This window comes from Paramisgurnus dabryanus, chromosome 15 (assembly GCF_030506205.2).
Source record: "Paramisgurnus dabryanus chromosome 15, PD_genome_1.1, whole genome shotgun sequence".
Classification (NCBI taxonomy): Eukaryota; Metazoa; Chordata; class Actinopteri; order Cypriniformes; family Cobitidae; genus Paramisgurnus; species Paramisgurnus dabryanus.
In genome coordinates, this window is record NC_133351.1 from 27610938 (window position 1) to 27632150 (window position 21213).

At 40.8% G+C, this 21213-nt stretch overlaps 1 protein-coding gene and 1 long non-coding RNA gene across 5 annotated transcripts in view; both read left to right on the top strand.

The window, feature by feature from the left end:
- Positions 1-21213, top strand: part of myo16 (myosin XVI) — a 226132-nt gene that overhangs the window by 165555 nt on the left and 39364 nt on the right. For all 3 annotated transcript variants that reach the window (XM_065292938.1, XM_065292939.1, XM_065292940.1), the window contains exons 28-32: positions 7746-7848; positions 9206-9302; positions 9382-9628; positions 14213-14583; positions 14985-16145. In XM_065292938.1, coding sequence (XP_065149010.1) covers positions 7746-7848; positions 9206-9302; positions 9382-9628; positions 14213-14583; positions 14985-16145 — 1979 coding nt within the window. The remainder of the gene's footprint in view (positions 1-7745; positions 7849-9205; positions 9303-9381; positions 9629-14212; positions 14584-14984; positions 16146-21213) is intronic.
- LOC135782829 (uncharacterized) lies at positions 1245-3892 on the top strand. 2 transcript variants are annotated; one of them, XR_010545501.2, is made up of 6 exons: positions 1245-1500; positions 2196-2341; positions 2679-2770; positions 2911-2996; positions 3077-3190; positions 3329-3892. It is a non-coding gene; the product is annotated as an uncharacterized lncRNA (long non-coding RNA). The 2 variants fall into 2 exon arrangements; XR_010545500.1 differs by lacking the exon at positions 1245-1500 and having other exon boundaries at positions 1510-2341.

Sequence of the window (21213 nt, forward strand, 5' to 3'; positions counted from 1 at the left end):
AGAAGTGGATTTTTAGAAGCCAATAAAAGCTTGCATGTACTAGAGGGTTTTGCAGCCAAAGACAAATTTGTCACTAAAGTGACATGCGATTTCAGTAACCGACTAATAATCTTTTCATTGCCATTAAATAGAAAATACTGAACCTGAACCTAAGAGCCTGATGAAAATGCTCATTTACATAAAAACATGTCAGACGCACTTAGAGGGTTTTGCATCTGAAATATACAAATATTTAAAATATATATATTTAGTATTTTATTTCGTATTAAGTTTAGTATGTAACACACACTCACCTAAAGGATTATTAGGAACACCTGTTCAATTTCTCATTAATGCAATTATCTAATCAACCAATCACATGGCAGTTGCTTCAGTGCATTTAGGGATGTGGTCATGGTCAAGACAATCTCCTGAACTCCAAACTGAATGTCAGAATGGGAAAGAAAGGTGATTTAAGCAATTTTGAGCGTGGCATGGTTATTGTTGCCAGACGGGCCGGTCTGAGTATTTCACAATCTGCAATCTTTTACAAAATTTTCACGCACAACTATTTCTAGGGGCTACAAAGAATGGTTTGAAAAGTGAAAAACATCCAGTATGCGGCAGTCCTGTGGGCGAAAATGCCTTGTTGATGCTAAAGGTCAGAGGAGAATGGGCCAACTGATTCAAGCTGATAGAAGAGCAACTTTGACTGAAATTATCACTCATTACAACCGAGGTATGCAGCAAAGCATATGTGAAGCCACAACACACAGAACCTTGCAGCAGATGGGCTACAACAGCCGAAGACCACACCGGGTACCACTCATCTCCACTACAAATAGGAAAAAGAGGCTACAATCTGCACAAGCTCTCCAATATTGGACAGTTGAAGACCGGAAAAATGTTGCCTGGTCTGATGAGTCTCGATTTCTGTTGAGACATTCAGATGGTAGAGTCAGAATTTGGCGTAAACTGAATGAGAACATGGATCCATCATGCCTTGTTACCACTGTGCAGGCTGTAGAGCTGAAGATCTTTGCCCGAACCCGACGGGACCCGTCGGGACCCGACGGGCTCGGGCGGGTTCGGGCTTCATTTCTAACATTTTACACGGGCTCGGGGCGGGCTCGGGCTTCCGCTCTGGCTTTGTGAGGTAAATGAGCGGTCAAGTTCAAATCAGTAGCGCAGGATCGCGCTGAATTCATTTACAATGGATTTAATGATTTTCCTCATCAAAAACATGTAGCCTAATCTTGGTGAGTACACAGCAAAATCACCAGTGTTAAATTTTCAGGGATGGTGTTAAATACACAGTGTTGATGCTGTTTTAACACTATCTGGTAATAAAATAACACTGCCATTGCTAGGCCAGTGTTATATTCACGACAGTGTCAGTGTAAAACAAGGGTGTTATCAGATTTCACTCTGAGCGGTGTAAATCAAGCCACGCCTCCACTAAACATTTCCTGTCAGGGATTTTACCGCCATTTTATTTCACAGGAGAACTGAAGAGATCAGGTAAATCAGTCTCATAATATTCACATGGTTTAGCTAAATTAAACTGTTATTTCTCTGTCTGACTCTACGCAGCCATATGCCAAAAAACCTAAATAAGATATTTTCCCCATTTTATTTCCCCTTTGTTCGTTATTTGGTTCAGTTTAATCAGAGCTACCTTGTGTTACGTTGTTCCCTTGTTAGTTTAGTATAAAGTTAAACTGCTAGCTAAAAGTTTAAAACCAAGAAGGATAATTTTAACAGGAGATATGAACGAAAGAATTGAACCATGATAAAACGCGACATGCACTACAAATTGAAGGTATGAAATTAAGTTAAATGAAAGCTCGTTTATTCACCATATGATGCTTGTTATAAGGTAATCATATAGGCTAGATACCGTGAGTTAACGAGGTCGTTTACATGCACGTGAGTGCACGGATATCGGTTAATTATTCAAATTGCTGAAAAACACGGAGAAAACCGCAACCGCATCGTCATATGTTTTTCTAAGATGTATGCAAACAGGGGAAATATCGCCAAACCAACAATTAATTTGACCAAAACCTCACAATATATCATCATTTGTATGCACAGATTGGATGCATTGTGTGTTGTAAGCTATTCGTGGCGCTAGATGTCAGACAGATGCAAATGGCAAATACATACGGAAGTGTAAAACGTGTATGGCGAACATTTTTTTTCTGTCATTATAGATGCTAGTTTGGTGAAAGTACACACTGAGTGCTTCAAATCATTCAGAAGAGATGCTGTTTTTAGGGCAGTTTATTAAAGAAGACCTGACATGGATGACTTCCAATGAGAAACGACTGCTAATACTTATATAAATTCATTACAGAAGGTAAGTTTACATATTTATACATATAAATCATTTTATTTGACATAACTGAACAGTTAACCAATCTTTTTAGTATATGTAGTTTTGTACATATTATTATTATTATTATTATTATTATTATTAATCTGGAAAGAAACTCACATGACCTGCTGCCAACTTTAATAAAAATATATTATCTTCTCATACATCGTTTTGCTATTGATGTCATATTAAATAGCAATCAAATTGATTACTATTTTGAAAATGTATAAATGAAGATTCATATTTTGTCTTGAGTGCTGTTTTTAATATAAAAAGAATGTTGAGTTTTCAGAGTCTTTATTGTCATTTTTTGTGATAGGACCCTACCAGACTATATTTGAATACGGCATGAATTCTGGAACTGTTATTCCTTAACCCAGTTTGGAGGATAAGAGCTTACCAACTAGTTATGTGAGTACACACAGTACATTTGTACTGTACACTGTCTCTAACATGATTTATTATACTGAGATGATTTTGATTCAAATAACGGTTAAAACTGCACCCTTTTTGGTATTTTCTTGACTCTTTTTGTCTTTGAAAATCTGCAGAAATATGCTGAGGTGATGTATTGCAAAATAGCCAACATACAACAATATGGATGACCCTCTGTCTGGTCAACAGGAGTTTAAATATGGTAAGTGTACATGGGTTTGCTACTTTTACGGTTTTAAAGTTTAACTGTATACTCATGGTGTTTAAATTCTGTTTTGCTAGGACGGGACAGTGATGTGGCAGCTCTTCCCTGCTCATTCACCTCTTGCCTTCATTTGTGAAAGGAAGAAAGACTGGAGAGGGTCAATGTGCAACTGAAGCTACTGATTGTGCGGTGTAAGTTTTTTTAGTATTTTGTTCTAGTTATTTATTCAGCAGTTAGTTTGCTTGCATTGTTCACCCCATGTAAATGCATACAAGTTCATAAATACACATCAAATACATTCATCAAATACACTCTTTTGAAACACTTAGGTGATGAGCATCAATCCATGCTTTGAGGGGGATGAATCAGCACAGCCCTGCCTGCACTGCGTTGGGAACAGAAGTTGCATCCAGAATTTTTGCATCATTCTGGACCAAAAAGCCATTCCCTCCATGATGAAGACCACTGATGCAGCCTTCCACTTCATCATGAGTAAAACAACTAAAGAACTAAATACCAGGTTGGAACGTATTTAAGAAAAATGAAACGTCTTTTGAATTGAAATGTCTGTTTTGTTATGGAAAAATCTTTAGTATTGTGAAGGATAAGCATTTCTGCCTGCCAGTAAGGTAATTGCCGTGTATTTTAATGTTCAAGTTTTGAGTAGGGTGGCTAATTTTTTTTAAACTCTCATTTGATATATTAAAGACCTTATAATAAGTGGTTTTCATGTCACTGCGCTGTGGTATAAGATAACTTTCATTATTCCATACTGTATTCTGTTTCTAATTGTAGCTGAGGTATTTAAATAAGCAGTGTTAAATGCAAAGTGTTGTGTGTATAAATGTAAATATTAAATGTGATGTACTTTAATAAAAAGAGGTTTTGCAATATTTCTTGTCATTTGTCTTTTATAGAAACAACCCATTAGCAACAAAAGTGGCTATTAATCAGTATTTTAACACTTAACATTGTTGAATTCACATTACACCGGTGTTGACCTTAAATTAGGAGTGTTAATTTTTAACACTGTATGTCTGTGCCAACACCAGTGTAGTGTGGAAACAACAATGAATAGTGTGAACAAAGTGTAAAATTTAACAATATTGAGTGTTAAATTAACATATAAAGAGTGTTGTTAAATTAACACTACACTTTTGACTAAATTAACACAGTGTAGTGTGGACACATATACACACTTTTCCAGTGTTAAATTTGACACCCTGGGTGTTATTTTAACACCAGTGATTTTGCTGTGTAGGTTTTTCAATGTATAACTAAATATGAATCGAGTCTTACATAATTTAGACAGAGGATAGACTAATGTTGGCAGTAATGGAGAGAAGTGCCGACGCAAATCCCGCGGAGCCTGCCTCTTAATTTCGTTATTGCCAAATACCCATCTTAATTCAGAATGTATTATCTTAATTTAATTCGTTAAGAAATAATAATTTTATTGGCATATTTATAGTGTATTGCATAAGCCTATTTAGAATGAGATGTTACAATGTTACAGATTACTTATTTCTTTGTTTCAACTTCCAAGTGGCGTGTAGATTATTAGTCATGAATAAATAATGTTAAAACCTGTGTAAATTTCTCATTCTTGACAAAAGCTGTGTGTGTGCGCACATTTAAATAATGTCGGGCTGTAAACGGGTTCGGGCTTTTAAAAAGCTGTCAATCTAAATGTACGTTCGGGTTCGGGCTGCATTCTGTCGGGCTCCGGACATTTCGGGCCTAACTTTTAAGGCCCGATTACAGCTCTAGCAGGCTGGTGGTGGTGGTGTAATGCTGTGGGGGATGTTTTCTAGGGACACTTTAGGCCTCTTATTGACAATTGGGAATTGTTTAAATGCCACGGCCTACCTGAGCATTGTTTCTGACCATGTCTGTCCCTTTATGACCACCATGTACCCATCCTCTGATGGCTACTTCCAGCAGGATAATGCACCATGTCACAAAGCTCGAAACATTTCAAATTGGTTTCTTGAACATGACAATGAGTTCACTGTAGTAAAATGGCCCCCACAGTCACCAGATCTCAACCCAATAGATCATCTTTGGAATGTGGTGGAATGGGAGCTTTGTGCCCTGGATGTGCATCCCACAAATCTCCATCAACTGCAAGATGCTATCCTATAAATATAGGCCAACATTTCTAAAGAATGCTTTCAGCACCTTGTTGAATCAGTGCCACGTAGAATTAAGGCAGTTCTGAAGGCGAAAGAGGGTCAAACACAGTATTAGTGTGGTGTTCCTAATAATCCTTTAGGTGAGCGTATAATGTAAAATTGTATATTCTTGATTAAAAATCAAGAATATACTCTGGAGTATCACAGCATCACAATATTTACAGTAATGGTTAATTATGTACCGACAGCATGCATCATCAATATGTTATTTTTTACCACTCATATCAAGCATTCAAATTCAAATCCTACACTGACCCAAGAAAACAAACCAATTTGTCGCATTTCACCCACCACCGTGCGCCGTGCTTTGTTTGAGCACACGTTTTTCTATTTCGTTGACTTGTGGATAAATGAAGTGACGTACTTGGATAAATGCTGCTTTGTGTTTGCTTACGATGTGGAGTCATGTGTACCCACCATTGAGCAAGTCTCTCCCAAGGACGCCTTGACTTCCCCAGGCAGAGAAGAGCTTGCGGTCACAAAGAACCCATTCATAGCCTCCAACAAACCATTCACGAGCTTGTGTGAGGAGAAAGTTATTATTTTTTTGAATGAATGTTGGTTTTGGACGTGCGTGATGTGCAGACGAGAAGGTCTTGGATTTTTCCTTATCATTTTGTCAGTTTCTCTCTCTCTCTCTACTACAGTATCTCTCTATAAAGTGTGGTGTGTTGCCTGAGGTCTCCGGTACTCTCTGGCCCAGCACTAATGAATATGAAACGCTTATTTGTCACGGTTTAGCTCAAGTCCTGAGGACAAACTGCTAATCCACTTTTCAACATAACTTTCTTGCTGTAATACACACCGTGATACAATGCAGCAGACATGCTCAGAAACCAATGGAGCTACAACACCGACAAACACAGCTCTTCATCTTTTCCCTCTTTGACGACAGCAAAATGTCGTCAGCGCTTGTTAATGCCGTACTAATACTTAAAATAAGCTATGATGGTATGTTGTCATCTTTACTGTTTTATTGTGGTTATTGACTGGGGATAGTGAGGTTGAAGGGACATTTGCTGATTGTTCCCCTTTCATAACCCCAATTTGGAGCTTAACCGGCAGGCAGTTGGGCCCTTTAGAGTTCATATGACTCAACTCCCAAAGGCCTCACAAACTCTGAGGGCATCGATAATTTTCATATTCATATACAAGAGGTCTTGGGTTTCCCTTGGCTCCTTTAATGGTTTATGACTCCTATGGGATGCTGTACGTCTTGGTCAGCGGGCATTACCATACAGAAGGGAGGTTAGGGGAAGTTCAGAACCACTGGGTTGCTGTAAATCACATTGAAAGTGAGATGCTGAGTTAATTCAGGATTATGCCAGTGTTTTACTGAGCTCATGGAGGACCTCACCCCCTACCCCACAGCATAAGACTTTCCCTATTGTTTCCACCCATCCATCTGTTCAGCGTGTGCTTATGCATCTGTATCAGTCCTCCAGGGCCTGGATGCGATTGTTGCCGACAGCAAGGAAATTTTCTTACAGGTTATCAATGTTTGAGGGAATAAAATTAAAAACCACTAAGAAAAACTTTTTTTTTTGTTTTTATCCGTTTACATTAAGTACTAAAAATAATTTTTTTTTAGACGGTTTCATCGGACGCACCCATGTTGTTGAGGTGCCTTATTTGAACCGTTTCTAGTTCTTCTATTCCCAAGACTAAGTCCTCTGCTAACATCACTTGTAAAAGTCCAAACTATTTGAAATGCTGCCACTTCATTCACAGACATCACTGCAGAGGAAGCCACACACTAACTAGTAAAGATACTAGTGTTAGACACAGATCAGTAGTCAGATCGTCGTGCGAGGGTCAGTCAATGTGAGCTAGTCTTTCCATTCAACCGCAACACAACTCTGTCTACTTTTGTTATTGTATACGCTATGATCACCATGAATGAATGTTTCAGCGAATAGATTTCACGTTATGAACCAAATATCACTATACTGTCGATCCCGTTATGAGGTCAGCTTGCATTTACATATTATTGAGCACATTAGTATGCATCATGCATGCGCCGTTCTTTTGTGAATTGCTTTTAAATACCATTCCCTCGTGCCAGATGTTCATAATGCATAATCCAAATGCACAAACACGTGTTCGAGGGGTGTGTCTGCAGCTTACCCGCATGCCACAGATGCTTGATCCCTCCGATCCAGAACAATGCTGCAGAGCTCACCAAGTTTGACCTTTTCCTGTGAATGGTTGCCGTGCCAACCCACCCGAGCAGATGCTGAGAAGTCACACAGACTCTGCAAACCCTTTGACCCTCAAATTGCATTTCTCATCGGGTTTTCCCACCAATAGAAGCCGCAGGCGTTTTCTTAAGCATCACCCTTAAACACAGTGTTTGTTGCTCTGTGGATGTGGCCTTTAATTCAGTGGCATCACATATAAAAATCCCAGAACTGATCTTATCCGTCGGATAGCTTTGTGGTTCATTCCAGAACAGGAATCGGTGGCCACCGTGCCACATTGAGATGGCAAAAATGGATGAATGGAGTTTAAAATGTGCATGACATGGCTGTTCTGTGGGTTTGTGGTGCAGATATAGAGAGCTGGTGGACACCATCCTCACCGACAAGAAGAAAGTGTGTGCGAAGGAGAAGTGTCGGCACGTTCTGCAACATTGTAAACTTCAGGGCTGGCAGGTGAGATATCGAAGACCTTTTGAAAAGTCATGTTTATAATGTAAAATCAAAATTGGTGTTTTGGTCCATAGCTGTCTATTTTATGTGCTAGTGCTCACTTTATAGTTGACAATATTAACTTTCAGCACATAAACCAAGTTCAAATTTATTGTCTTTACCTTCTGGGAAAACAAAACATTGATGACTGCACTGACAAATTTTGTGTAATAAAATGTTTCTAGACGTTGTAACATAAATTAAAGACTTATAGCCATAATAAAGTGATGCACCGTGTAATATGTCTGCACCTGTTTCAATTGAAATAATTGTTAAAGGCGGGGTGCACGATCTCTGAAAGCCAATGTTGATATTTGAAATCACCTAAAAAAACACGCCCCTACCCCAATTGAATCTGGACCTTCTTTTGATAGACCCACCCCACACATACGCAACCCAGGCAACGGTGTCAATTAGTAGACACGCCCCTTACTGCTGATTGGAGGGTTCCCACGGGTCCTTGAAATCCTTGAAAGTTTGTATATCTGGGGGGAAAAAATCAACATACATAGATGCAGGCTAATTAAGTGCTTGAATCTATTTTATGCAAGAAGTTTTCTGGAAAAAATCCATATTATTCCCTGTGTAGTGTAGGATAATATCATAAAAATTCTAGACTTTTTGAACACACGTGCTAAACTGTTTGGTTTAAATGCTTTTATCTTCTCTATGCGAATGTTGCTTCATACCAAAATGCTTTTTTGCATAGTTGTGTTTGACACATGAAAACGTCTTTGGTTACATATGTAACTTTTGTTCTCTGAGAAGGGAACGAGACACTGCGTCTCCCTTGCCATACTTCCTGCATCCCTGTAACGCCGTCTTTGGCAATATTTCAGATAGCAATATACTTCCTGGCTCCCGCGTCACCCTGTCTTTGTCGTTAAACCTCACCATTGGTTGAATTTGATATACACATTCAGACGCACTTACCCCTGGAGGCGCCGCCAAAGTTTCACCTCAGTGACGCAGCGCGAGTTCCCTCGAAAGGGAACTGTAACAGTTTATCTTAAAAGGTAACACGATGTAACCTTGCTCTCACTTGAAATGTGTCCCCATATTTAGTCCTTGAATTTGAGAGTATTGGACCTGAAAGTCCCTGAAAGGTCCTTGAATTTGAACTTAAATAAGGTGTGGATACCCTGTGATTGGCTTCAAGTGTGTTTTGGTAGTCGGCCCGACTCCCTCTTCCAAAGCGTTTTTCAAAAATCATGCAGCCCGCCTTTAAACAATCTCAGTTTTACATAAAGGCTGTTCCCAAAGTTATCAGAATTAGACCTATCGTTGCAACTAACCTTCAATTTCTTTCTCACTGGTTTAGATGGGCAACAGTAAGGTTTTTCTGAGATACTGGCAGGCCGATCACTTAAATGACCGCTGCCATCAACTACACAGAAAAATTATCATCTGCCAGAAAGGTAAGTTGCATTCCACAAAGTCTGTCACTAGGCACGTACTTTCATTGGGCTGACGCATGTTTTTATGGGTGTGATTCAGTGGTACGTGGCTGGTTGGCCAGACAGCGCACCCGTCGCAGACTAACCTCTCGGCAACAGGAGAAGTGCAGTGTCCAGCGCTTCCTGCAGGGGGCGGAAGACTTGGGTATGCGTGTCTACGACACCCTGGTCATCCAGAATGCAGCCGATATTGCACGGGAGAATGACCGCTTGAGGGGTCACATCACCGCACCACCGCTAGGCGAACGACCAGAACCCGTTGGTAAAGAGGAGGACTCGCCCAAGAGGTGAAACTCGTAAAACTTTATAAATGACAGAATTATTTTCTTTCTTTACACTTTTCAGCAGAATGTACAACAGACTCTTCTTGATTTAATGTCATTATTTAAATCTCTCATATGTCATTTTTTATTACTGTGTGTCTTTTCTTATTCCTGTTTAAAGTTAAATGAATGACATATTGCATATTCATTTTGTTTTCCTCGAACAAGAAATCACGTTTTGTTAGCTGAAATTCAATCAGATGGGTCGGCAGAGATCTGTCTGCATTATATAACATTTCCTCTTGAAGGATAATAATAGACACCCTAACTGTCCAAATTATATTTGAGTGTCTGATTGTATTAGACCCTGTGAAATGTACTTTTTCCACTTGAGTTCAGAGAAGCTATAAAAAAAATCATGGGTTTTATTAGTTCGCCTTGTTCTTTGCTGGGCAAACACAATGGGAACACCGTGTCTCAGTTTGTCATTGATGTCAGAAGCACTTGCACTTTGTGTGATGATTTTAGTGTTGTGAGAGCTCGGCAGAAAGTAAGAGTGATCTGAGGTCAGTTGCGGGCTCTATTAGAGCACTACATCTATTCTTTGTGCACTGAGTAGTTGAAAGGCCCAAACAGATTAATGGTCGGATCTGGGCTGATGTGTTCAATTGCTTTTCAGATTCTAAACAAGCATTAAACACTTTTAGATTATCCGTTTATGGATCTTTCATAACAGTATAAATAGATGTTGTATTATTTCTTAATTTCATATTCAGACTCTGAATGTAATATTGAGAAACCAATGTGGCAGACTGGCTGATATAAGCGCAATTACGATGTAATTAGAGTAAAAGCAAAGACTGCTATTGCTATGAATGGGGAGATGGCCGCCCTAGTCCCGCCTTCAAGTAAAAAGTGCATGCGCATTATCGGCCAGCTACAGTATAGCAAGACCTGGAAACTTTGCAAACATGGCAGCGCAGTGACATTAAAAAGACATTCCTTAAAATGAACATTTATTGTGCAGAATGAAAAGAAGATTTGCATGTTTGCAAACAGAGATGACGTTTTTTGTGGGCGGAGCCCTCCTGGTGGCAGAAAGTGGCAGCTCTGCAGTAGCTGTGTCATGTGTTTTAGCGTTAAATTGTGATTTTTACGGATCCGGTGTTCTGTCGGGGTCTGTTTCCCCTATGTTTACTTTTAGTGTAATGTTTCGTATAGCTTTATATCAATTTACGTTTATTTTTTTTGATAAATTTAAAGTTTAAATGACTTTGCTACTAATATATATGCATGTATGTAATGTATATGCATTGTTCTTTATTGGTAAATCAAAACAATATTTATTAGTAGGAATCGCTATAGTACATAAAAGCAATACTATCATGTATTCTATATAATATCATTTATTAAATATTTAATTATTTTCCTGTTTCCTATGATTTCTTCCTTAAATATATATAGCCTACATGTTTGTTCTAAACTAAAACTTTGTTATTATAAAACTATTATGTTAACATACAAATTAAATTTCATGGGCCTGTTTATATATTAATAACACTTTACTTCATGTTTTTATGTTATATTTATATATTTATTAAGTATGTAAACATAATAATTTTTAAACAAACAGGAAGTAGACGTAGGGTAAGATATAAGGTAAAAAGAAATAATAGAAAATGGAAAAATTATGAAATATTTTTTAGATATTATTGCTTTTTCAGTATAACCCATTCAAATCTTTAATCTTTCTAAATAAATTATAATTTTAACGTGATGAAAACGCTATAAAAAACACATAGAGGGAACAGACTTCAACAGAACACCGGACATCTTCTCTTAATTATTTTCTATTCTAATATTAAAAGAATTTCAGATGATTTCATCATTTCAGTCTGTTCGTTTAAAGGCTTATTGCAACCATAAACACTTACGTTTATCTTCAAATGGTGTCTTCGACGATGGTATTCTATAAAAATGAAGGCCATTTGTTTTTGGTATTCCTATTTTGACCCTCAACAGCACAACAAGACATTTTCTAGTGAGTTATCTTGCACATTTCACTTGTATGTAATTCATTTCCACTGTTTTTCTGCCACCGCGTTGCACGCGCAGCTTGCAGTGCCGTAACTGTGACGTCTACTCGCAAAAGGTCTATAGACCCTTTTACATACTTAGAAAAATATTTACAGGGCTTATTTACTGCGGATCTGACATCTCACAATACTGTTTGAATAAGACTTTGCTGCAAGTCAAAGATTTGTTGTGTGAAACATTTAAAAGTAAATAATGATTGGACATGTTGGATGTACATCAGAGTGTCTCTGTATCAGGGACGCTAATTTAAGGAGCATAAAGATTTATTTGCCAGTTGAAAAGATTTATTTGCGATGCCAATAAAAAAATCCATATATCGGATGAAATACTGGCTACTGCAATATATCAGTCTATCAAATTTTAGTTCATTATTATTATCATCGGATGCTTCTGGTCTGTAGATGAGAGGACAGTTTTATAGTCGAGACCCCTTAAACCGAGACCTAGACAAGATCAAGACCAGATGGTGTCAAGACCAAAACAAGTCCAAGTCTTTGAGAAACCGAGACCAAGACAACATCGAGACAAAATGAAAAAAATGGATGGAATTATTGGGAATGGACATTGTGGGCCTTTGTATTAATTTGCTGACAGATTTCTTTTTGAAAAATCCCCCATTCATCTCTTACCGACACAACAGTAACAAATGAAATCAAACAAGACATAAGTCAATGATTGCTTTAAAAGCCAGAGGTTTTCCATTCAATTACATTGTCTGATTTAAGTGTTAACATAATTATGCACCAGCAGTTATTATAATTCCCACAGTTGTGGTCTTGAATGGTCTTAAAATAAAATCCTGAGACCACTAAGGGCACACTCATATTATACCTAACCCAACCGAATCGTGCTCGAGCCCGATTGTTCCCAATCCCGACTTCCCCAGAAGTACGCACTCACACTGTACTTTATTGATCCGAGCACGCTTTCGCCATTAGGATGACATTGTTTTGAAGAACACAGGAAGTAAAGCACTCTCTTAACACTGGAGCCCATCGTAATGTTAAGTCTGTGTGTTTTATTTTGAGTTGTTTGGGGCACGATGACACAGCCCTCTCACATGCCTCATCCTATTCATCATATTGCTTTGGTTGTCAAACGCGCTCAGGTACAGTTTGGATTATGTAAGTGCGCCCTAAGTCTAAGACCAAGACAAGACCTAAGGCAGTCAAGGCAGAGACAAGACCATAACCCATCAAAAAATGGTCTTGAGACCGGTCTCGAGACCAAAACGTTTGTGAGAAAATAGCTGATTGCTTTGTGAATGGGCAGCCTTTTTCCACTAAACATTTATTTTAAAGTGAGCAATATTTGTAAATTATTTAATAAATGTATAAAATATACAAATATTTTATACATATGTGTGTACAAGCATGCATACATACAGTACATACACACACAAGTAAAAATGCAAACAGGTGTATTTGGTTGTATTTGGGGGAGCAGGGTAAACATATAGCCATCTGCTCTTATAAAGGGGGTAGGCTTATTGTTCTTCAAAACACGCACTCACATTCTTCACATACATTCAGTTCAATTAGCATCACAAATGGGGGTTGAGTTCAGGTGATTGAATGAGAGGGGATTCATAGCTAATCTAGATGTGGCAAATCTGAGAGATAAGAGCCACCCCCACTCTGAGCTGGTGAAATCTCCTTAGGGTATGTCACTGTAAACCCCACCACCCCCTTTTTGCTTAACACTAACCCCCCTCCAACATAGCTCAACGCCTTTTCTGCAAGAACAACAGATGGTAGATTCAGATTAAACGGGAAATATCAAGCAAGAGTGTATATGTCGCATTACAGTATTACAGGCTGCTTAAACCCAAACTATCAACAATGTAAATAATCTTCTGGGGTATTAGATCTGTGTATTATCTGTTAAGATAATAAGCATATAATGCTAATTTGTTGTTGAGGATTTATTGGCTTTATTAGATTCTTCAATATTATAGCATAATAAAATGCAAGCTTTTTAATTTTGTATATATGAAATTAGCATGTCATGTTTTATAGCATTGTGACATATTACATTTTTTTTCACATTGGAATGCATTCCTGGAAAAAAATGACATTATTTTTGTTGTCGGCCCATTAAAAACCTAAACTATAAACATATAAATAACTAACTAAAAAAATGAACCATGTTGTAAGGAAATAGACAACACCCATTCCAGTTAGTGTAGAGCAATGAAATGTTATTGGTCAGATTTGCGCGGACAGCTTGACACCATTATATTGATTTCATAAAGGCTGAGACTGATCGTCTCATGTTTGGCAGATGCTTAGCACCTTCACTGCATCATACATTGAGACAGGACATATGTTTGCTTCTAGTATGATAGTGAGTGAATGATTGAAAAAAATAAATGTGTGAATAAATGAATAATGGCTTAAATTGGAAAGGGAAAGAGAGATATGTCTTATGGCGATTGAGGGAATCCATTTAAATCCATTGCATTACCATTTAAATCCATTGCATTATTAATTTGATTATTCTTTTGTTTAGGGTTGTGGAAAAAAGTGGAAGAGTTAATGATGTGGCAGGCCGTGGGGGGAGTCGTACAATCCGACATTTCCGCTCCAGCTCGGTGCCTCTCCCCCTGGTAATGGACAGTTTGGTACATTCCAGCATTGGAACATCAATCAAAGCGGCTCTTCAGCCTGCGCCACACTCCATTGAAGAGGGGAGTGGAGGAAACCTGTCCTCACCACGAAAGCAACCTCCTCCCAAACCGAAACGAGACCCCAATACGCGCCTGAGTGCTTCGTATGAGGCAGTGAGTGCAGGGTTAAGTATTGCACCTAAAGACAGCCCTGCTGAGGGGCAGGCATCTCCGTCTGGTAGTCCTCCAAAAACTCAGCTTTCGCCTTCTGATCGTACGTATATTTACTGTCATAATGCATCAAACATGAATTACATTTCCAAAGGTATATGGTCACCCTTTTCTAAGTAATATGTTTAGGTATGTGATTCACACATGTTAGTAACAGATGCATAACATTTTAGACAATCAAATTTTGGGGGAATGGAGAGTACCTTTTCTGTTCCAGTATCCAGTATTCTGGTCCAAAATAAAATGGCAAGTGTTGAAGTCTAGTGTGGCAGAATCAGGTGTCCGCATATCTTCGGCTATGTAGTGCATATTGTACATACCACAAAAATATCTCTATCTACTTCAGGGTTGCAATAAAAATGTGCAATCCTGAAGACTATCTTGCCCTCATCTTTTGGCACTTACTGGATTTTCTTTCCATCCATCATTCTTCTTTGCATCTAGCTCTGTCCAAACCACGCCCTCACAGTGATGACTACAGCACCATGAAGAAAATCCCACCCCCCAAACCCAAACGCAGCCCTAATACCAAATTGACAGGCTCCTACGAGGAGATCTCGGTACCCTCCCCTGCACGCCCCACAGACATGAAGCTGTTCAGCTTGGCACGAGGGGGCCACTGCTTGGGCCTCATCCAGCGAGCAGCATCTGTGGATGGGCCTCACTCTTCTGTTCTGAGCCTCTACCCCTGTCAGGATGAGGAGGACGTGTACATAGAGATGGTGGGGGCCTCGCGAGCCCTCGCCCTGGCTGACTCCCACAGCCCAGAGCTTAGTGAGGCAGTTTACGAGGAAATGAAGTACTTCACTCCTGATGAGGTCGGCCCAGCTCCGGTCGCCAAGCCTGAAGTAGTCAATCCAACTCCCCTACCTGCCCCAGTGTTGGAAACCAAGAGGCCTGTTACCTTGATGGAGCCCCCCAGTACATTTGGGGTAAAACAACAGGCCAAGGATGGGACTTGTGACATTCCAGCTCCGTTCCCCAATCTCCTTCCCCACCGGCCCCCACTGTTGGTCTTTCCCCCATCCCCTGTAACCTGCTCACCTGCTTCGGATGAGTCACCCCTGACCCCTCTGGAGGTGAAGAAGCTCCCGGTGTTTGAGACCAACCTCAATTACACCAGCCAGGATGGAGGCAGCCCACTCTCACCTCAGTATGCCCGCCAAAGGGCCGACTCCTCCCCTAGTCTGTCCGTCTTAATGCCAGACAAATCAACGCCACCCTTGACTCCTCCTCCACCCCCTCCTGCAGCTCTCCCACCTCCTTACCGCCCCCCTTCCCATTTCCCTTTCCCCCCTGAGCCAAACTTCCTGCCCCATAACCGTGCATCGTCTGTGGCTAGCACAGATTTGCCTAAAGTTTCTCACAAAACAGGGCACGGTCTGTCAGAGACTCCTCCAAGTAGCGCAAAACCTCCCTATTCCCCAGCAAAGACCTCACGTCCAGAACCACGCAGAGCTCATTCATGTTCATCCTCTCCTCTGCTCTTTAACCCTGCCAATGGGCGACCCCTCACCAGCCCCCTAGATGAGCTCAACACCATTTTCAGCACAGGGCGCAGCTTGCTTCGTAAATCCACCACGGGAAGAAAGATCAGAGACAGCGGTGAGTAAATGTTCACATTTCTTTGTGTGTGTAAGGTTTATGCACCTTTTGAAGGTGAAGGGTGTTGTTTCTGTGTAATTGGAAAAGGTTGCCACACCCTGGGCTTATGTCATTGTTTGAGTCAAATTTAGCTGATGTGAGGCTATTTTGTATTTTTTTTTCTTGTTTTAAGCATAAACCTCAAGAAGATTGCACGTGTTTTCACACTTGCAGTTTAGGTCGGCCCAAATGAGCTTTGGGTCCAAGTATGGTTCGTTTGGGTCGGTATGAACACAACCGCCGCACTCTGGTGCGCATTAATCGGCTGCTCCGAGACCGCTCGAAACTGGTGGTACATATTAAATGGCACCTATTAGGACATTTAAAAGGGTAAGGCTCCAGTGACAGCTCTTGTACATTTTTACGAGAGTGTAGAAAAAGACATTTAGTGGTGCACCGGTGTTAAATACTCAATCGAGCCATCGTTTTACAGTTGTTTTGTCCACCTCCATGGAAATTTAGCATATAAATGGCTTACTTATAATTCTCTGCAGTTTTAACATAGAAAATGAAACAGCAGCGGTGTTTACCAGCTACAGCTAGTTGTTCTCCATAACAATCTTTATAGGCCATTAGAAGAGTGAACTTTTGCGGTCATGCTTAATTTACAACAGGAGGATTGAAATAGTCTGGTCAAATTATAGAAACTTTCCCAGCACACTTTTGGTTAAATGTCATCTATGTGGTTTTTGAAAGGCACATCCTGTTTGGAATGGTTTTTCTTGACTCATCCAGTGCCAGTCTTTGTCCAAAACAGTGAGGTCGGTGCTGATAAAACAGATTTACCATAAAAGCCACAGCATTCTTTCAGAAAGCCATTCCAATGAAGACAAAGTGTTTATGTATGATTGAAGGCTCAGTCTTAGATGTGTGCTGCATCTGCTTTACATCAGTTTTGTCCAACAGCTGCCTTTAAAGAACAGTTCACCCAAAATGAACAATATATCGGTGAGTAAATAATGACAGAATTTTCGGTTTGGCAGATCGTATCCCTTTAAATGCAACTGTGCAATGGGCCTCCTGTCATTGATCATGGTCCAAAAGAGCGCTCGTTCACCCATGCAGACAAAAATATATCAGACACATGAGGTGCATATCCATGTGGAGAGAAAAAGAGTATTTAATGTCACATTAAAGCAGAAAAATTTGTCTCTTTGTTGGACAGAAACCCACAGGGACAGCGGGACTGTTTAAAGAAGGATATCGGGTCTGTGTGACCGAGTTCACTTGCTGTGCCTTAAGACTTAAGGCTTATTTTAATTGCATAAAAAAACAAGATGTTTTCTTAGTGATATTTCATGTGTCATTTTCAAAAAAAAAAAAATTTTGGGTATAGTTTGGATGTGATGGTTTGTATTATATAGATGTATAGTCACACTTAATAGAATCATTTTAAAATTATGCTATATGTATTATACTGTACGTAGCCTTCGTTTGCCTTGGGTGCTTTTATGACAGAAAAAATATGCTTTTGCCATTGGGAAAATGAGGCTTAACACTCTTTCTTTCATCTTAACCTTTGTATTTAATTAAATGTTGCATTGTATCTAATGATTTAGCGTTTCATTCCAAGCATGTGACCTCTGTCCATGTAAGCTTGTATATGAGTGAAAGTCTGCGTGCCGTTTCGCGGATACACAAATGACAAGCGTAGTTTAAATCAGACAAAATTCAGAATTGAAGAATTGGACTAATTTCAAGTCATGAGATGGACGTTGAATTTAATTGGTCATGCGCCACAGGATGTTAAATTGTAATGACAGGAAGTTGAATTAATGAACTGTGATCCATATAAATTCAGCATTCACACAAGAGAAGATTTTCATTAGTCCAACACAAGATTTGCAACAAACCATAAAACATAATTCATTTTGACTAATTATGCTTATTTATTCATGATATGTAGAATGTTACTAATCCTTTAAACCTGTTATTTAGACTTTCTATTTTTAATTAAAATAAAGGCAATTTATTAATCACAAAGAAATATGTAGCTATATACATTTATATTAAGAGTATGTCACAAGGTGACGATCTTTTAGGCGGAACCAAAAATCTGGAAAGTTTTGGTTCCGCCCGGATGTTTCCGCCCGGACCGGTAAGAGAAAACACCGGACATCCGGTAGCGCCGCGAACGCTGTAATCAGTCAAATTACATACAGCTGAGAGTCATTAAGAGGAGCGCCGGGTGATTGGACGATGGCAACACTCAGGAGAGTATTTTAGAGCAGTTTAAACCACAGTTGAGCAGGTCACACGAGAGACTCAGACACGAGAGGCGAGTGACACGGGGAAGCTCCTTTGCCAAAGGCAGACAAAGACACGCACCTTTTGAAGAGCCCGAAGCTCTGTTGATCCGGCGACCGCTGAAGCGGGCGGAAAGAGGACAGAGTCACAGAGGGTGAAAGGAAGGCAAGCGGTGGATCTTTTGAAAGGAGCACCCCGAAATCGCTTATTATTCCTGTTGGTGGTGTGTATCGTAGCGTTGAGTTGGGCTCACCGGGTACGCTATTTTGGATTGCTGTATTTGCTCTCTCTCTCGTTTGGATTATAGACTTACATTGTTGAAGATACCGAAGACCTTATAGGTAGAAGAATTAAACGAATACTGACCTTGGATGAAAGAAACGAAGAAAGTACAGCAGCTGTGAGTAACGGAGTCTCTTTATGGATGTGTTGTACATAAATTTGACCTGTATATTTCTTTGAGTGTTTTCGGAAGAGAGTGGGTGGCCCTACCCCTGAACCAGCGCGGTGGGTGAGCCAAAGGGTCTTTGTGCTGAAACAGCTCCAGTGACGAAAACAAACACTAGGCCAAGTTACCATCTCCATATTCTTCGTCCAGAGTGAGGTGAAGGAAGACGGGCGTCTATTGTGTGCACTGAGCGTGGTGGGTGAGTCTTGGATGTAGAAATTTTCACTTGAAGTGGTGCTGTGTAATGCTGTGTATTGCAGTGAGATTGCTGTGTCTTGTCTGACGTACCCTCGCCTCCAGTCACTCGTTCTTGAAACGACGAAGAGGAAGAACGGGTCTAGAGTAAGACCTGTATATAAATATGCTGTGAGTGTGTTCCAGTCTTAAAATCACGGAGTGGCGTCTCGAAGTATTTTCCCAGCCAAAACGCTCGGCGGATTGGAGTTTAGGAGTGGCGGTGAAGAACTGTGCTATTGACGGTGTGAGAGTATTGCCTCTATACTGCTACCTTACCTGTACCCTTTTATCATCACAGAGTTGGAGGCGAAGGAGATCCGCCGCCCCGAGGTCTCGACGAAAGGGCGCCCCGGTCCAGTTTTCGATTGACCAACGGGTCTCGAGGAAAGGGCAGCGCTCGACCCGGTGTGCCGGCGTGACGTCCTCGCCCCTCTGTAGACCAACGAGCTCGCCGAGAGGGTTTTGGCCCCCGGCGTCACATAGGAAAACACTGTCTAGCTGACGCACCGCGCAGCCAGTTACCGTAAGTCCGCCACCCTGTTAAAATAACATATGACCTGTTGAAACTGCCAAATCAACAGGGAAGAGGAGTGTGATGTGAGAGCTGTGCAGAGAGCCATACCTACCTCGAAGCGGTAGTCAGCAGTCATCTGCGGAGAGAGAGAGAGCCAGCGTGAGCACTGAGATATTGAACTGTGCAGAGAGCCATACCTACCCAAAGCTGTAGTCAGCGCAGAGGTGAGAGAACCATTGGAAAATCGATTCATTGTGCCTTGTGTCCCAGCAGTCATCTGTGGAAAGAGAGAGAGAAAGAGCCAGCGTGAGCACTGAGATACTGAACTGTGCAGAGAGCCATACCTACCCAAAGCTGTAGTCAGCGCAGAGGTGAGAGAACCATTGGAAAATCGATTCATTGTGCCTTGTGTCCCAGCAGTCATCTGTGGAGAGAGAGAGAGAGAGAGCCAGCGTGAACCCTGAGAAACCGAGCTGGGAAGAGAGCCTAGAGGGGCCGTTATTTTAAGTTCCCCTTTCCCCTCCCCTATTTAATATTTTTAAGTAATTTAATAAAGTATATTTTAATTTTATGCCTACCTTGTGTGTCTGGTCATTGGGGTGGCTTTGGGAATCTCCTCGAGGTGGAGAAAGGGGCGTGGCCTTATTTACACCTGGGTCCACCCCTACCTGTGACAGATTTGGCGTAGTCGGCAGGGCACCTCGGGTTGAGACCAAGGTCCCCCAATGACCTACCACGGGTTTTTAAAAAAAAAGTAAAGTTCCCCCAACACATTATCAGTCCCCAAACAACGCGTTCTCGGGACGAGAACGGATTGGTGGGGGAGGATGTCACAAGGTGACGATCTTTTAGGCGGAACCAAAAATTTGGAAAGTTTTGGTTCCGCCCGGATGTTTCCGCCCGGACCGGTAAGAGAAAACACCGGACATCCGGTAGCGCCGCGAACGCTGTAATCAGTCAAATTACATACAGCTGAGAGTCATTAAGAGGAGCGCCGGGTGATTGGACGATGGCAACACTCAGGAGAGTATTTTAGAGCAGTTTAAACCACAGTTGAGCAGGTCACACGAGAGACTCAGACACGAGAGGCGAGTGACACGGGGAAGCTCCTTTGCCAAAGGCAGACAAAGACACGCACCTTTTGAAGAGCCCGAAGCTCTGTTGATCCGGCGACCGCTGAAGCGGGCGGAAAGAGGACAGAGTCACAGAGGGTGAAAGGAAGGCAAGCGGTGGATCTTTTGAAAGGAGCACCCCGAAATCGCTTATTATTCCTGTTGGTGGTGTGTATCGTAGCGTTGAGTTGGGCTCACCGGGTACGCTATTTTGGATTGCTGTATTTGCTCTCTCTCTCGTTTGGATTATAGACTTACATTGTTGAAGATACCGAAGACCTTATAGGTAGAAGAATTAAACGAATACTGACCTTGGATGAAAGAAACGAAGAAAGTACAGCAGCTGTGAGTAACGGAGTCTCTTTATGGATGTGTTGTACATAAATTTGACCTGTATATTTCTTTGAGTGTTTTCGGAAGAGAGTGGGTGGCCCTACCCCTGAACCAGCGCGGTGGGTGAGCCAAAGGGTC